This window comes from Nipponia nippon, unplaced genomic scaffold, assembly GCF_047370975.1.
Source record: "Nipponia nippon isolate SJK-2023a ecotype South Korea unplaced genomic scaffold, ASM4737097v1 scaffold_1, whole genome shotgun sequence".
NCBI lineage: Eukaryota > Metazoa > Chordata > Aves > Pelecaniformes > Threskiornithidae > Nipponia > Nipponia nippon.
The window spans coordinates 81,097,292-81,113,709 of NW_028262290.1; the positions used below are offsets into that span (position 1 = coordinate 81,097,292).

Consider the following 16,418-nt stretch of genomic DNA (forward strand, 5'->3'; position numbering starts at 1 on the left):
ATCTCTGTCCCTTTTGGAAGAAAGTTATTTTCTTACTACTCTTCTTTCCTGTAATCCTGTATTCACAGAACACCTTCAAGGATTTCTCAAAATAGAATTCATTGACAACTAATTCAAGAAGCTATTCCGGCATTTGGGCAAGAGGGATACAGCTACATTCCAATCATGCTTTCAACTTCACTTAAAATGCCAAACTCAAAGTGATCTGCCACAGACCTCTATATAACAATTGACCAAATGAAATTGAGGAATGCAAGAGGAATTCTTACGTAGTCATTTAAAGCAACTTTCCATTTCTTTATGCTGCCAGGATAGGTTGGAGGAGCCAAATCTTATTATTTTTACTGAAAATTAATTTAAACAAAAGAATATTTAAAATACAGTGGTCCGTTTTTAACTAACTGGTTTAATTAGCATTGAAAAGAAGGTCTATACCTCTACAGTTAATATTTCTGAAGTTTTCAGGGGAGATGGCCGAGAGATTTTTTTTTTAACATACAGGTTATTATAGAAATTTAACATGCACAGGATTAAAAGTCTAATTTAAGCCTGCTGCTCTACAGACATGTACACTTGAAACATTGAACATTTGTGGAAAGAAACAAAAGAATAATTGAAAATCATGTTTTGTTTCAGTTATTGGAAACCACGTATACACATTCCACTACTAGAAAGATCCATCACCCTGATCCACCTTCCGCACAAAAACATTAATTACCCTCTTGGCATCCATGCCATCCAAGTGGTTTTGAATGAACTGCACAGTAGCATTGAAATCAGCTTGATTAAACTCATAGGGTATATTCCAACCCAGAGATCCAAACTTGCGCCTTTCTTGAACAGTGGAGTGTAGAAAAGCTACAGCATACAACATTGGTTTCCATTGTACCATGTCACTGACATCTAGTAAATCCTGGCTGACACCTGTTGATTGTAAGTGGGCTTTATGAGAAACACAATAACAGCATTTTTCAAAACCACTTCAAATCAGTACTAAAACATTACTCTTAGAGATATTCAGTTGGCTCTCTGCCTCTCCCAAGAGAAAATTATTGTCCCACAAAGCGTTCTGTGCTGAAGATAGTTTATAGCATGTTATTAAGTCGCTCAAATCAAAAGAGTAAACTTCAGAAGAAAAAACCCACAATTTACTAATAGCTGAATTCACATTAAGTAGCTTTCTGTACAGACTCTTTGACTACAGACCTTTACTTTATGCAATGTAAAGAGCACTTAATAGCCAACAAAGATGAACATGCCGCTTTTCTGCCAAAAGACACAAGAAAATTAAAAATTTAAACACTTCCAACTGACATATTAGAAGCCAACATTTGAGAAAAGAAAAAGCATTTCCTGTTTTGCTATCCAATTAGTTCTGGCAACAAAACTTCAGCCAATCTTCTCTTCCTTTTACTTTTCACAACTTCTAGCTCAAACCAAGGATCAAGATGTGTCCCAGCATTGTTGTAATCAGTTCCTCATACTAGCTTACACCTACTATCAGTGGCTAGAATGTGACCACATGATAACACCAGAGTCCAAAAATTAGCAAAATTTAACTTTAAATCATTACCACTCTAGCACTCACCACTATATGTTCTCTTTAGTCCAGCTCTGAGCCCTTGTGGTGGTTCATTGGTAAACTTAATAGACATTTGAAGAAGGGTGATGGGGAACTGTTTGTGAATTTCAGTTGTCATCCACAGTCGAAAGCTTTCATGGACAATCTCTGTCTCTATTACAGTGTCCATCAACTCATCCAAAAAGTCAAGTCCAAGGTGGCAGTTTTGCAGAAGTGCCCAACCTCCCTAGTTTAAAACAACAGAATATAAAGTTATCAACACTGTTTACAAACTTAAATCACTAAAATCACTCTTTGTTTATGCTGTAGGTTAGGAACAAACCCAACGCATCTAAGCTATAGCAAAACATAGCATGTTTAAGTGCTTATGAGAGCTGTTAAAGGAAGAAATCTTCCACAGTCAATTTTGCACCACTGGCTCACCAATTCAAAACCAAGGCCTAAATCATTTGTTTTCATGTACATTTCATGTACGAACAGAGACCAGTATCCATAGTAATGGTACACATGCAAATAACAAAGTATTTTTTCTCTAAGAGAAAGCTCATGTGAGCTAAGCTGTGGGCTGTTCCTTCTGGAGGCATTGTTAGCTTGTTTGGTTTTATCATCTAAACAAGTGGTCCTTACTTGTCCAATCTGGTCTCAGATAATCCCTACTTTTTCCATTTCAGTACATTTAAAACATATCTGGACATGACTGTGGTGATGATAAACACTGATAAATCTTGACTTTCTAGGTGAACCCATAATTTCATTGAACCTAAATAAGGGAGCTCAGAAGTAGGTCCATAGAGCAAGCTGCTAAACCTTGTTCCTCACAAAGGTCACAGGCTTGGAAAAAAAACAAATATACATACTTAATTAATCTATTGCTATCAATCAACAGATATCAAACTTTCTCATATTAATTACCATACTTCATATAGACATCTCACATACCTCTTCATTAAGAGGGTATGTGAGACAGTGAGGAAAAGTAACTGCATTTCTCTTAACTAAACAAAAAGGAGCTCTTCTTCCCTGTCTTTTGAATGAGTTTCTTCTCATCTGATCTGCTAATTAGCTCTTAATGTAGAGTTGTCAAATGAGAATCTGAGGCAAAAGTCAGAGGAAAACTGGTTATACAGACAGGAAAGAAGCTCATAACACAGGAGCGCAAGAAGTTTAATCTGTTCACATCAACAGGCATAGCAGTACTACCTGATGGGCAAAGCGTGCTAAATTGGAACATCTCAGCTTTTTTTTCTCATACAGGAAATTTTATTCTTTAATTCTTCCATGTTTCATTTGTAAAATGCCTGTGCTATCAGATTGTCCATCCCAATTCAAAATCCAGACTACAGCAATACAAAATATTTTGCTATACAGCCTTGTTTTTCTCAAGGTTATGTAACTATCAGTAGCATATTTGGAATGAATCTTCTTCATTTAACAAAATATATTTGTATTACTAAAAATACAAAACTGAAAAATTGTTGTGAAATGCTTGCTGAAGAATATTTAATAATCATGCATTCCAAACAATCAATTCAGCTATGTTCATCAGTCAACAACCTACAACAAAAACTTCATTTTATATGAAAAACACTGATGTCTGCACAGCATCAAAAAGTTTGTTATGGCCAATTAAATGACTGTGAAAAGACAGTTCTATTGCTTAGGACACTTACTTATACAAATAAATATAGGTTCTTGCATCAGCACTAACTACCTACCAAACAACTTTATTTCAGGATTTTCATTTCTAAGTGTTTAATACACATACAAAAACATTCAGATTTTTGTCTCTTACACGAGCCATTGTCTGCTGTAGAAGCTTACGAGCATGGATTTCTTGCCCCTGGCCCATGGAAACATAACGTGTTTCTGTCTTCAGTCTTTTTCCCAAAGCAATAATTGAGTCGGTAGGATCAGAGCCCATGGAAAGAAAGCATATGAGAGGAGTACGTGGATCTGACTCTTCCCATGTCTTCTCCAAGTCCAAGATGACTCCCTCTGCGTATTTCTCCCCCATAGTGTCAATGATGTATTTTCTTGCCTATATTAAAAAGGTAAATTTAACCTGTGATGTAATCATTTAATACTGTTTTCTTCCCAGTGTAAATACAACCAATAAGTAAACTGAAGAGCAAAGGTTGCTATAAATTTATATCAGAAATACAAATATGCAACAAATTTATTTTTACATGTTAACATATCATACTGTCTTTGAAGGTGTTATTTCTTACAGCCTTATAATACCAATTAAAACTTAAAAAATAATTATTCTGTTAGATATTGTATTGCATGTATTGTTATATATAATACCTATAATTACAGTATCATAAAAATAACAACCTTAGTAAACCTTTAGAAAGGTTTTAATGATTTAAAGATGGTATCTGCATTAGATATCATAACTCCTAACCTTAAAATCTAGCTTTCCTTTCCCAATACTAGAGAAAAAAGGAGGAAAGGATAAAAGATATGCTTCAAAGGTGTTAAGTCTTTCCCATCTTCATGCTTAAACAAACAATAAATTAATGGTAGTAATGATGAAAATAACTGTCACTAAGTAGAAGATCCAGAGGAACAGGTGAAGACCATCTCTGTTATTTCTTATTTATTTATTTCAAAATTTGGTAGATTATGTTCCTTTTTACTAAGAAACAGAAAAGGCTCTTCCAAACAGTCTGAGATGATCTTTCTTGTATTCTTTCCCACTACATTGATTTTGTCTTAGACCAATCTTCCCCTTAATACCTCTGGGTTACTTCTCAGAGACAAAAGTTATTTGGTATTTACCATTTGATAAACTATCAGTTTTCATAAAACCATCGTGAGATGAAAGTGTATCTTGCTCCCTCTTAACAGAAGTTAGGAACTAATTTTGCGTGATCAGTTTCAGACACATAGCACACATCTGAGAGATTCATTATACAATACCATTTAACTTTCTATTGACTGCAGTTACACCCATAACTAATGAGACTTTCTCTGAACCCAGTCACAATGTCTAAAGGTTTGCACTCACAAAATTAATACCACACCTTTAGCGATGCATTCTGACTTCAGTAAATTGCCAATCATTGCTTTGAAATTGTCAGCAATTGCATAATTTTTATTCTTTTGCACTGCAGAACATAAAGATCAAAAACAGGATCCTAGAAGTTGATTTTTCTTAAAAATAGGTCTAACCATTTAATAAACTTTAATTTTATATTTCTCTGCTTTCTAAATAGATGGCAATAAACTAAAAATTTTGAACAGACCTTAATATATATTTTTCTAAGGTGAGTCTAATTCTTCCATGGAAGAAATGGTTCCTCAATTAAATTGTTCTCATGTTTTGTTTTCTCTCAGCCAACTGAGTTTATAAAGGCCTAGCATGAGGACATTTGTACAATTCCAGTGAGTAATATCAGCAAGGACAGTCAAAAATACCTTCTGAATTGATGAAGCAGAACTGGATAAATACATATGTTTCCAGATTAAATCCTATCTCCATAGTAAAATCATTGGCTAATATTCATTCAATATATTGGAATAATTTTGCTAAAACTGCCCTTGTAACAAATGCATAAATTGTCTGAAAAGAATTTCAGAAAATGCAATGTAAAAGTCCATTCCAAAAAGGAGTTTAGCATGAAATAAAAAAGTACTGAACTGCAACCCTGTAACTATTATTCTAATGACACCTAAATAGACTATGTTGGCTATATAAATGTACCTGAGCTATGGTCCTGTCAGGACACCAAGATCTGATAAGAAGAAGATGTCTGAAGCAGTCCAGGGATTGACCATAGCCACTAGGAACCAGTTCTTCTTCAGGATTCTCACTATCAAACCAGATTTTCCACTGTTTCTCTGCTCTGGAAATCTGCAGTTATAGCATCAAAGGAGTAAACCTCACTAAACAGGTAAGTCACATTTCAGCTGCCACTAGGTCACAAACTTTTTATGAGGGTCAGAGACATGTAATCCACACACAGGCATTTGTTTAGCAATGTTAGTACACAGATTTAGTAAGGCTATATAAAAAAAGAGAGGATAAGCTGTCAGATTTTAAGTACAAAATTGTAGAATGCAACAATGCCCTTAAGTATTCATATTTGGAAAAAATGAGCTACTACTCAGTATTTTCCATTAATGATACAACGGCATAGCAAGGTCAAAACACAGATAACTAGGCTCAGACATATCTTTGAGAGCACTAGGTACATCTCTGCTTCCCACATGACTGTACGGAAGGTACTCTTCGCATATATCAAATGTTATTTACTTACTCCATTAGCTACCATACACTTAGTGTCCATTAAGACTATTCACACAAGTGTTGAATTTACTGAACACTTTTTCCCTAACTCTTACTCCACGTACCCAGAGAAATATTGGAACAAGCATCATAAAACATAGTGTAAGAAAGCACAACAGGGATGCAAGAAAGTCTAACAACTGGAAGAAGATTCAAGTTGCATGTGAATTGGATAATAGCAAGTTGTATCGCAAACTGAAAGTATTAAAGTTATATAGGATGTGAAATGTTCTATTTTCTTCTTATTTTCCTGTGTTTTTTTAAGTCTTTTTATCAATACAGGTTGCTAAGCAGTTGGGGCCACAACTGTGGCTATCTGCTGTCAGTTTCATTCTGTTCTATAAAATAAGCCAGTTTCCCACCACATGCCTTGATTACTACCAGTCAATCACTGTCAAACAAGAGATTCCTTTTAAAAAGCTCTTACTTACTTGATCAAGAATATCTGAAAATTGTTTAAGCTTACTGAGCTCCACCAAGTTCAGCCAAGTCATATCCAGAATCCATTTAGCAGGCTTAGGAGGACAAGCCTTAAGGTCTAGGGAAGCACCACCTGCAAGAAATTAGGAATTAATTATAATTAGAACTGTTGGAGACATCCAAAAGGAAAAAAAAAAAAAAAAGAGAGACCTATTTGAAAAATGTAAACTATATACTGCAAGACTATTTCACATGACTAAGTCTTCCCAGTCTGGAGAAAGACTACTTAATAACTAAGGACGGTCATATAGAAATTTCTGAGTTAGATAACATTCAAAATTTATTTTCAAATCTTATTTTCCATCCTACTTTAAGGGATATTTTTTTAAAATCTGTACCACTTTTTTAAATCCTTTTTTTTTCTTCAATTTTTTGTTGTTGTAGATCATGTAATAACTTTGCCAATATGTACATTTGCCTTCCTTGGAATTAAACCAAAGCTAAAACAAAGCAAATACAAAATAAAAGCAACACACAAGCTACAAGAATCCAGATTTTTAATCATGAGGTTACAGGGGTTTTCTACCTTATAAAGTCATGCCATCTTTGGTGAAACAGAGTCTGTAGTTTGGTTAGTTTATATTATTTTTTTTTTATGATGTACCTTAAACTTAATCTCTGTTAACCACTTTCTCTTTTGAGGATTTACTACTACTTTGTGCAATGTGCCTGGAAATAAATGCATGTTGGGAAAAGATATTCTGAAGATTCAACATGGAAAGATTAACAGTTATAATCCATAAATAAATGTTGCCTGGAAAATTAAGGATCTTGGAAAGGTAATACAAAACTACTCCAAGCTTTCAAGTGAGGATACACAGTGGTTGCATGCAGTTAAGACTAAAGCCATAAACTTGTCATATTCAGCTAACAGTCTGATATACTTTTAAACTGTTAGCATCACTGTCTGTTCCTATTTACTTGCTCACCCTCCTGCAGTTACCAAATAAACTAAAAGATGTTTAGTATAAAAATAATTTTTCTAAGTCAAACACATATCTGGTGGTATTTGAGCAGTAGACATAAACGTCAACTGAAAGGATACTTAACAATTTTCTTTTTAACTTCTCACGATTCTCAAAACTGTATTTATCAATATTCAGTGTGCTGCTATAAATTAGAACTACCAAACAATGTTGTCTGTCACCAGAACAGAATGATAGGCTTGTATTCTTTCAACTGACTGGCTTCTCATGTGCAAAAAGAAGCAGCAGGTTGGCTAGGAGATATAGTTACAGCTCATAAATTTTCTACAATAATATATGTGCTCTACTTAAAATTGTTCCATAGTTCCAACCTTTAATAAGTGTCAGAAATTCTTCATGCTTCACTCTGTTTCTTTGTATATCAATCTTCAATGTAAGTAATAATGTGAAAAGAAATTTGTGCTCCTCATAGAGTCCTCGGGCCGCATATTTGAACACTTCGTATGTCATATGTTCAATAATATTAGTAATCCTCTTGCTAGTTATAGGGCTCTTGGTAGACCTGTTGGAAGAAGGGTTTGCAGTTGAATGTCGATTTCCATAGGTTTTATTAAAGGGAATACTATGTAAAGACAAAAAGCCATAGCTCAGAACTTTCAAAACATGAAAAAAATAATAAATCACAAACACAGAATATCAGACATCAAGCTAGCAACAACTTTCAGATTGAAGGAGCAACAAAAAAAATTTCCTTTGTAATCAAGCCTTTCTGCACAGCTGAAAAATCAACACAGTATAATAGTTTTTAATTACCTAATGCCTAATTTTTAAGGACTGCAGGTACATTTGAAGGTTCTTTGCCTTGGTAACTAACAGACAAAAGCTTATGGGTATTTAAACCAACAATTCTTGTCAAGATTGTAATAAGCAACACTCTTCTTTCCTACATTAGTTTACAACAAATCTTTAGTGTACTACAACCACCTCCAGGACTGGGTAAATACAAATTAATCTTATTGTTAGCTAAATTACCTGGCTAGGGAGCGGTCAAAAAGCCCCAAAAACTGCCGAAGCGAAGTCTGATACATCACATTGACCATGCTCATCTCAGTAATAAGGAAATATAAGATGCTACCTCGAGTTGCAACTGAAGGACAGGAAACAAGATTGTGTTCAAAGTAGAAATGCAGAGCAGAAAACTAACTCTCTACAACAAGTATAGTAAGTTTAACATTAACGCTAACTGAAGATCCTTGAGTTGCTGCATTCTTTACCGGCCAGAAAAATAATTAAAATTTTAATTTAATCTTCATTTATACATCAGAAAAAAAAAATCTTTTCTGTAATTAATGCATACTATGTAAAGCCCACTTTGCAAATATGAGCACATTTGGAGAGCATCTGGATAGTATACTGCAATATTCAGATCATCAGTAGAACATATAAGAAGAGAGACTGTTTGAAGTACTGTTTAAGTATCCAAATAAGTTTCTCTTTACAGACTTTACAGGAGTCATATAAAAGCCAAATGAACTATATTTATTTAACTTACCCAGCACTGATTTAACTTATTTTCAGCAGTCATTTAGTTTTAAATACAAAGGTTTTACAAAACCTGCAATGATTTCTGGTACACTAACTGTACCATTTTACACATTTCCTAAAAGGCAGGTATAACACTTAATTATAGAGAGCTTTGTGTTTTTCACTTTTTTCACGTTTTCACCTGTCAGTTAAAAGCCAAAAGACTGATTAAAAGTGCTGACTACGATAACTTATGGATCTATAACAGGATAAACAAAGCGTTCATCCCAACAGATACAAAAAGCATTTACGATTATACTGGCCCCCTAAAAGAATGTCAACATGTTGAACTCAAACATACAGTTACCTAAATACCTTAATGACTAGTCTCACTGACAGTCCATAAAAAGTGTCAACACATTAACAGCTAAGAAAGAAAGACCAAGCCCTCCCACATTTCTTACCCAGTAAACTAGATGGACAGGTACACTTGTATATAGAGCAATGGAAAGTCTAGGAAGAGAATAGATCATTCCATTTTATAAATTCCACATGAAGCATAACATTGACTGTTTTTTCCACCATAGCTCAATATGACATTTCCTAGATCCATTTTACTTACAGGAAAACACAGATCCTTCCCACGCTTTATGGTCTTCCTGATCTAATCCTACCGTGTCTCTTACTCTAAGTATTGCAGTTTTAAGTATTGCAGTTTTAAACCGTACGCTCCAGTCACTTGTCTTTCATCACTACCTTCACTCACCAGGTCTGTACTCTTCACGGGCTGAGTTGATCTGTACTTCAGTTTCAGCAGAAGTTTGCAGTTTCTGTGTTACCTCTTCAGCAGTCTTCTTAGTGTTACTCAATACAATTATTAGACTCTCATCATCTGCCAGAGAACCCTTAGTGCTTGTAAGTCGGAATAAAAGGTTATCTTCTAGGTCTTTAATCCTCCTTTTGTTCATAGTCACATCTTCAATAAGATCTGTTCTTTCTTTCTCTAATTCCTGTTGGAATACATGGTAATATTTGGAAAACAGATGAGTAATCAAAAATAAAAACAAAATAAAACAAGGTATGTAGTTCTAAAAGTACTGATCCTACTAAAACAGTGTAGGTCAAGAGTAACTGCACTAATTTGGGGAAAGAAATCCAGTCATATTTCTGACAGCAGGCCTACTGACAGGTTTCTGAACCTGCTACATAAGTATGCATTAACAAATCATTTCAACAAATACTATGGAGCATGCTCATATCATGCCCTAATAGAATTAGAAGTTCAGAATAGTAATTGTTTTTCTTCTCTTTCTGATTCAAAGACAAGTGCAAACACCTTTCCAGACACAGGATTTTATTTCCCTCCATCTAATGCCATCCTCATTTATGCCCTGTTTTCCAATCATGATATTGAAAATATAGTTTCAGTAATAATGAACATCCTTAGTCAACAAATCAAGCATCAAATATTTCGAGAAGTGCATCTAAAAATACTCCTCCATCAAACAGGGATAACTTCAGTCTCTCACTAAAATGCTTCATTGATTAAGAAAAGAAAGCATGTAGAACTCAAATTGAGTTGCTTCCCTAGAAGTATTTAGTTGATTACTTTTACTAATACAAGCTGGGTGGTTTATATACCTACTTTGTTTTCCAATGGTCATATATAAAAGGTGAATACCTGTTGATTAATAGCTTTACATTAAAAAAAAGTAGTTTAAAATATCTAGAAAAATATGTTCTTCAGAGATAAAAGGCCTTTCAGTTCATTCTCTTATGACTCTTAAAATTAAACTTCAAAAACTTACTAGAAATTAACCCCTCAGAGATAAAAATACTCCATTGAAACAATACAAAATGTTTCAATACAATGAAGTAAAAAGAGAAAAAGGGAGAGGAAGGGTTAAGAGTCTTTCATAAGATAAGGATAATATGAAACTTATGAATCAACAGTAAGTGAGCCAGTTGGCAGAAATATTAGCTAAGTCTACAGAAGTACTGCTTCACTGTTTGCAAAGATCTAGTGGATAGTTTTAACAATGTCTCTCCAAAGTTGGAAGCTGTGTGTTCACTCCACCTTTGCCAAGTCCACTTCAGAACCGCACACAGGCTGCTACTAGTCCAAAGAAAAAGGGACAACACAAATACATGATCTTTCATATAGCACTAGAGGCATTATGAACCTGAGATCTCAGCAAAGCTTAAGGAAAGGTTTTACTCCCCCATTGGAGTAGCCTTCATTTATACAGATTTGCAACGCTTACAACTTTTGAAATTGGTTTTTTGTTTTCCCACATTCTAAACTTTTGGTCTTCTCACTCCTACATTCTGCTAACATTCCTAAGTATTATTTGAAGCATTTAGTTCTTGTAAAGAAAGTCTTAAAAAGGAAATAAAATAAAAAAAAAAAATCAGCTTCATCTCATTATCAGATTGAGGTTCTTTTCTTCTCACTGTACAAAAGGTATATTGAAACTTCATCATCATCATCAGGTAGAAAAGATTTATTGGGACTGTTGTCATAGAATAATGTAAATGTCACATAACTTAGAAGATGTGCATACAGATTCAAAAGATTCTGACAAAAACTGATGAAAAAAGACAAGAAAACTACAGTTAACTTGATTTTAATCAACTGATGCCTAATGGAACTAAAGAAAAGCAGGTAGCAATTATGAAGAAAGAGAAGCATTATGCAAGTTTGATGAAGCAGAAACAATTTTTAAAAGTATAGCATTAAAAGAATGTTAGCATCCAATTAAATATAATAATTATCATGCTGAGAAATCATTCTGAGCCAAATTAAATTTCATGTTTTGCTGAGTTCAGTTTAAAAGGTTAAACGTATTTTAGAGTGCAATGAATTTAAAAAAGAGGAAGCTAAGTTTTCCTCACAAGAAGAGCCTGAGAAACAAGATGGAAACAGAACGACCAGCCTCAAGCAAGTGAAGTCACCTTAGATGAAAACCTTAGTGAAAAATCCATCTGTTAAGCTTTTAAATACTTTTTGAAGATCAGGAAGAGTACACAGTTGAAAGTTTTCTGCATTTCTTCAAAAATTTCCAGCCATAACATCAAGGATGCAAAAAAACTAAGCCAAGTCACCATATACATAAATTCAAGGAACTTGCACCAAAGAGGCTATTTCAAATCCAGCTTTATGGAATTGCTTTCACAAGCTGACATCATTTTACAGGCTGTACCCAAGAATCTTGTTAATATTCATAAAATATGGTATTGGGTCTGGTTGAGACGGAGTTAATTTTCCCTATAGCAACCCTCATAGTGCTGTGCTTTGTATCGGTAGCTAGAAAGGTGTTGACACACCAGTGTTTTGGCTACTGCTGAGCAGTGCTCGCACAGCATCAAGGCTGTCTCTCCAACATTTCCCCCCCTCACCAGTAGGCTGGGGGTGGGCAACACCATGGGAGAGGACAAAGCCAGGACCACTGACCCAAACTGACCAAAGGGATATTCCATACCATATGACATCCACTCAGCAATAAAAGTAAAGAGAAAGGAGGAGGAAGGGGGGGCATTTGTTATTTATGACATTTGCTTCTGGAGCAACTGCTACACATACTGAAGCCCTGCTTCCCAGGAAGTAGCTGGACATCACCTGCTCATGGGAAGTAGAGAATAAAATCTCTGTTTTCCTTCTGCTTCCACGCATTGCCTTTGCTTTTGCTTTTATTAAACTGCCTTTATCTTGACCCATGAGGTTGTTTTCCATCTCATTTTCTACACCCCCACCCCCACCCCCCCCCATCCTACTGAGAAAGGGAGTAATAGAGAGGCTTGGTGGCACCTAGCATCCAGCCAAGGTCAACCCACCACAAATATTAAAGCTGCTACATAGCTTATATCATTCTGTCACAAAATGATTCACAAGTGCAAGAAGCACCAACTGTTCATTACAAAACTTGAGCCTTTTTCCACCACAAATCTTGAAATATGAATGTGAAAAATTCAAAAAAGCCATACATAGTTCTTGTATATTATAACTCCACTACTAACCTGACACATCTATTTCTACAACACTAAATAAGCAAGTTTTTTGTCAAATTCCGTAACAGCCAATGTGTCAAAACAATCATATCATTAAAACAGCATAAGTTACACCACATTCAGATATATCAACTCTCTCAAATCCAATTATTACAAGAAATACAGTAGAATTAAATTTATACAGATATACCAGCTACCATTTGACCTTCTTATGCTTAGCTCACACCTTGCAAATTGGTTTAACATTCTGGTGGGAAAGAAGAAGTCAGTACCAGTATTCTTAGCAGTAATCAATCAATTCTTTGAGAGGTATGCCACACAGATTCTACCAATGGGCGTACCAGCCAACACAGGAACGGAAAGTCAGACTTTGCAGAATCTTTAAATGATGTGCTGTAAACCGTCCTTTTCCTCGCTGCATGTCTAAATCTCATTCATTCTAAGTGCAGAACCATATGAGAGACAGTGGAATGGCAAGAAGGATATAAATGTACATACAAACCTTGAAGAACACTAGCTTTGAATAAATAATCTCTTCTTTTTTGGGGCAGAAGTTCCACACGTACATTCTAACACTTGATATCAGCAAGCAGTCATACTGCTCAAATCATTTGGCAAACTGTCTCATGGTTAAATAATTCCACCACCTCCCTACCAAAGGCTACAAGAAGGTAGCAAGAATCCAGACACTTATGAGGGAAATCCCCAAATTCCCAAAGATGCATAATTAGATATCATAGGAAAAAAGTTTTTAGACAGTGAGATATGTCCGAATTGACTCTTCAGGAAACCTTGAACCACAGGCTGCAAAAACATAGGCCAAACAAACTGAAAAGTGGCTAGTATATTCTATGAAAGTCCTCCTGCCTGACAAGTTGTCCACTGGTCATTTATCTGGAAGAACTATCCCCAGATAGTCACAAACAAAGCAGTAGCAAGTACACCACTCTGAGAAGCTGGTCCAGAGAGCACAGCACATCCACCCGTTAGACATTCCCAGTTAGTGGCCAAGATACTATAGAACAGTAGACTAATTTTAGTTTGGAAGGGACATCCAGAAATGAACTAGTCCAACCCCCTGCTCAAAGCAGGTCAGTTGCTCAGGGCCACGTCCAGTTGAGTCTTGAATGCCTCCAAGAATGGAGATTCCACAACATCCCTGGGTAACCTGTTCCTGGTTTTGACCACTCTCAGTGTAATTATTTTTTTTCCTAATATCTAATAAGAACTTCCCATGTATCAACTTGAGTCCATTACTTTTAGGTCTATTGCTTTGCACCTCAGAGAAAAATTAAGCTCCTGTCTTTACTGTGTCCTCCAAGGAGGCATACAGCAACTGCAACGACTGGAGGAATTTGCTGATAACATGACTGTCATCTTGAGGAATGTACTGTATTGCACAGTCCAGAAGTGAAGTTTGGCATAAGGCTTTGTGAATATACACATCACAGTATGTTTCAGACAGAGATAATTCCATTACATAGTGGGTTGACAAGCTGTCACTGGTTGAAGCGAAGCTGATGGTGCGATGAAACTGTCTGACAAAATATAAGCCTTCATAGAACGAGTATGATTTCTCTCATGAGCTCCATGGACTGATCAGGAATGAAATGCAACTACTTGACATTAACAAGATGACTGAGGCCATTAAGGAGGAACATCTTACATTGGGGGGAGGCAGGGGAGGAGGACAGGAGGACCTCGACAGATGCCACAATAAGGGAACACCACATTCCTCTCTATCTAGTGAAGGTAAACTGGAACTATTACCAAAATCTTAGTAAATACACAGTCATAAATGCATAGTGTCTCATTTGACTTCAATATCGCCTGACCTTGTAGTTACAGCAATTAGGTGTCCAATAGTTCAGAAGATTCTTTCTTATTCACCTGATCTAGTTGAAGATGTCCCTGCTCATTGCAGTGGGATTGGACTAGATAACCTTTAAAGGTCAATTCCAACCCAAACTATTCTGATTCTATACCAATCAGCCTCCCTTCAGAACTGCTGGTGGCATGTTTATTGGGATTGTCCTCCTGAACTTGGATTTCCTCAACTAATACATCTACAATGTCAAAATAGATAGTTAGTCTGTTTCCCCTTGGAGCAAGGAAGTAACTGAGTCCTTCACACTAGGTTATGTTGCCATGAGCTCCACAGTGTGTAGACAGAACATTATCAGTTTTTATTCCAGGCCCTTTTCCTTTTCACAGGCCATTCTCATGATGTTATAACTCGTTGAGGCAGGAAAAATAAGGTGAGTATGGTGCAGTTGCGACAATAAAGACAAATAGAAACTTCTACTTGAATGAGTCAATTTCTTCTGTGCCAGCTTTTAAATCACCGTGATTACGTTATATTAAGAATAATCACAATAGAGAGACCCAGAAAGTTACCCTGAAAATATGGGAATGAGAGTAATAACTTAAAATGAAAGTAAAAACTCCTACAAGGTAAATATAAGATGTATAGCCAGGAAAAAGATACAATTAACTGTTTTACCTGTTTCTCTGTGAGAATGACTCTGCCTAAGAGTTGATTTTCAAGACCTTTCATGGTCACAGTAAAGTCAATGATGGAGGTCTGAGCACTAATTTCAGGCGAGTAACATGGATTTGGCAGTTTTGTAGTAATGTAAAGTCTGAAGCCATTCATAACATCTACTTCCTTATCACCAACTTTCACCTTAAGAAAAGTATTAAAAAGAAGTCTTGAGATACCAAGAACCAGTACACACTTTCAGACACTGCATGTAGAAACAAAGGTTATATTTTTCTGTTCAAAGGCATAAAAATCCAGCTTTAATTTATACATCTGATGCAAAGAATTTGTTGAGAATATCTATGGAACACTTCAAATTACTCATTCACAGATTATTTCAATTTTTAAAAATTGTCATAACCAAAGGTATAAGGAACTCTATAGGCTAAATACATTAACTATTCCTGGACTTAAACTCTACTTTTTTTTTGGTATTAGCATTAAATTTAAATACGAGTTTAATCTTTTATAGTCATATACGTATGAGGAGTTATTTTGTTGAGGGCAAGCAGGGGGCTGTTTCCACTTCTTTGCTCATTTGTTGTATTTTTACCTTGTTGGCTGAACCTGTTTTAATGAAGTTTCTTTCCAAAACATTATCAAGTGCTGGGTCAAGCTCTTCTCCAACATCTTCTATCAAAAGAGGTCTTCCCAAAGAAAGGCTGTCTTCTAAGTGATTTCTAAAATACTTGTGATTCAAAGAAGTGATCTAAAAATACAAGCATTGACCTATATATTATGTTATGCCCAGTTACTAAGCTTTTTGTTTGTTTTATATTTATAAATTATTTCATTTTCTTTAACTTACTGACAAAAATAACAATCCTATGGTTAGACTAGGATTAAAGCAAAGATTGTGACCACAAGAAAAGGTAGCACCAGTGTACCATATTCTCAGACCTTACTGAATGCAAACTTCTATTTTTCAAGTACAAAAGTAGAAGCAAAGCAACACTGAGCACTTAAAGTTTGATATCTTATGAGTGCAACTAGACCAGAAATTCACAGAAACCTTTTATCACCTTCAATTTTATCTTGGATAACATCCCCAAGTCAAACTGC

At 35.4% G+C, this 16,418-nt stretch overlaps 1 protein-coding gene across 1 annotated transcript in view; it reads right to left on the reverse strand.

The window, feature by feature from the left end:
* Nucleotides 1-16,418, reverse strand: part of DNAH5 (dynein axonemal heavy chain 5) — a 137,452-nt gene that overhangs the window by 10,458 nt on the left and 110,576 nt on the right. Inside the window, exons 64-73 of the mRNA XM_087736864.1 lie at nucleotides 15,910-16,065; nucleotides 15,318-15,500; nucleotides 9,573-9,816; nucleotides 8,315-8,429; nucleotides 7,654-7,844; nucleotides 6,308-6,429; nucleotides 5,292-5,441; nucleotides 3,375-3,620; nucleotides 1,589-1,808; nucleotides 719-924 (exon numbers count right to left, since the gene is read on the reverse strand). Coding sequence (XP_087592990.1) covers nucleotides 719-924; nucleotides 1,589-1,808; nucleotides 3,375-3,620; nucleotides 5,292-5,441; nucleotides 6,308-6,429; nucleotides 7,654-7,844; nucleotides 8,315-8,429; nucleotides 9,573-9,816; nucleotides 15,318-15,500; nucleotides 15,910-16,065 — 1,833 coding nt within the window. The remainder of the gene's footprint in view (nucleotides 1-718; nucleotides 925-1,588; nucleotides 1,809-3,374; nucleotides 3,621-5,291; nucleotides 5,442-6,307; nucleotides 6,430-7,653; nucleotides 7,845-8,314; nucleotides 8,430-9,572; nucleotides 9,817-15,317; nucleotides 15,501-15,909; nucleotides 16,066-16,418) is intronic.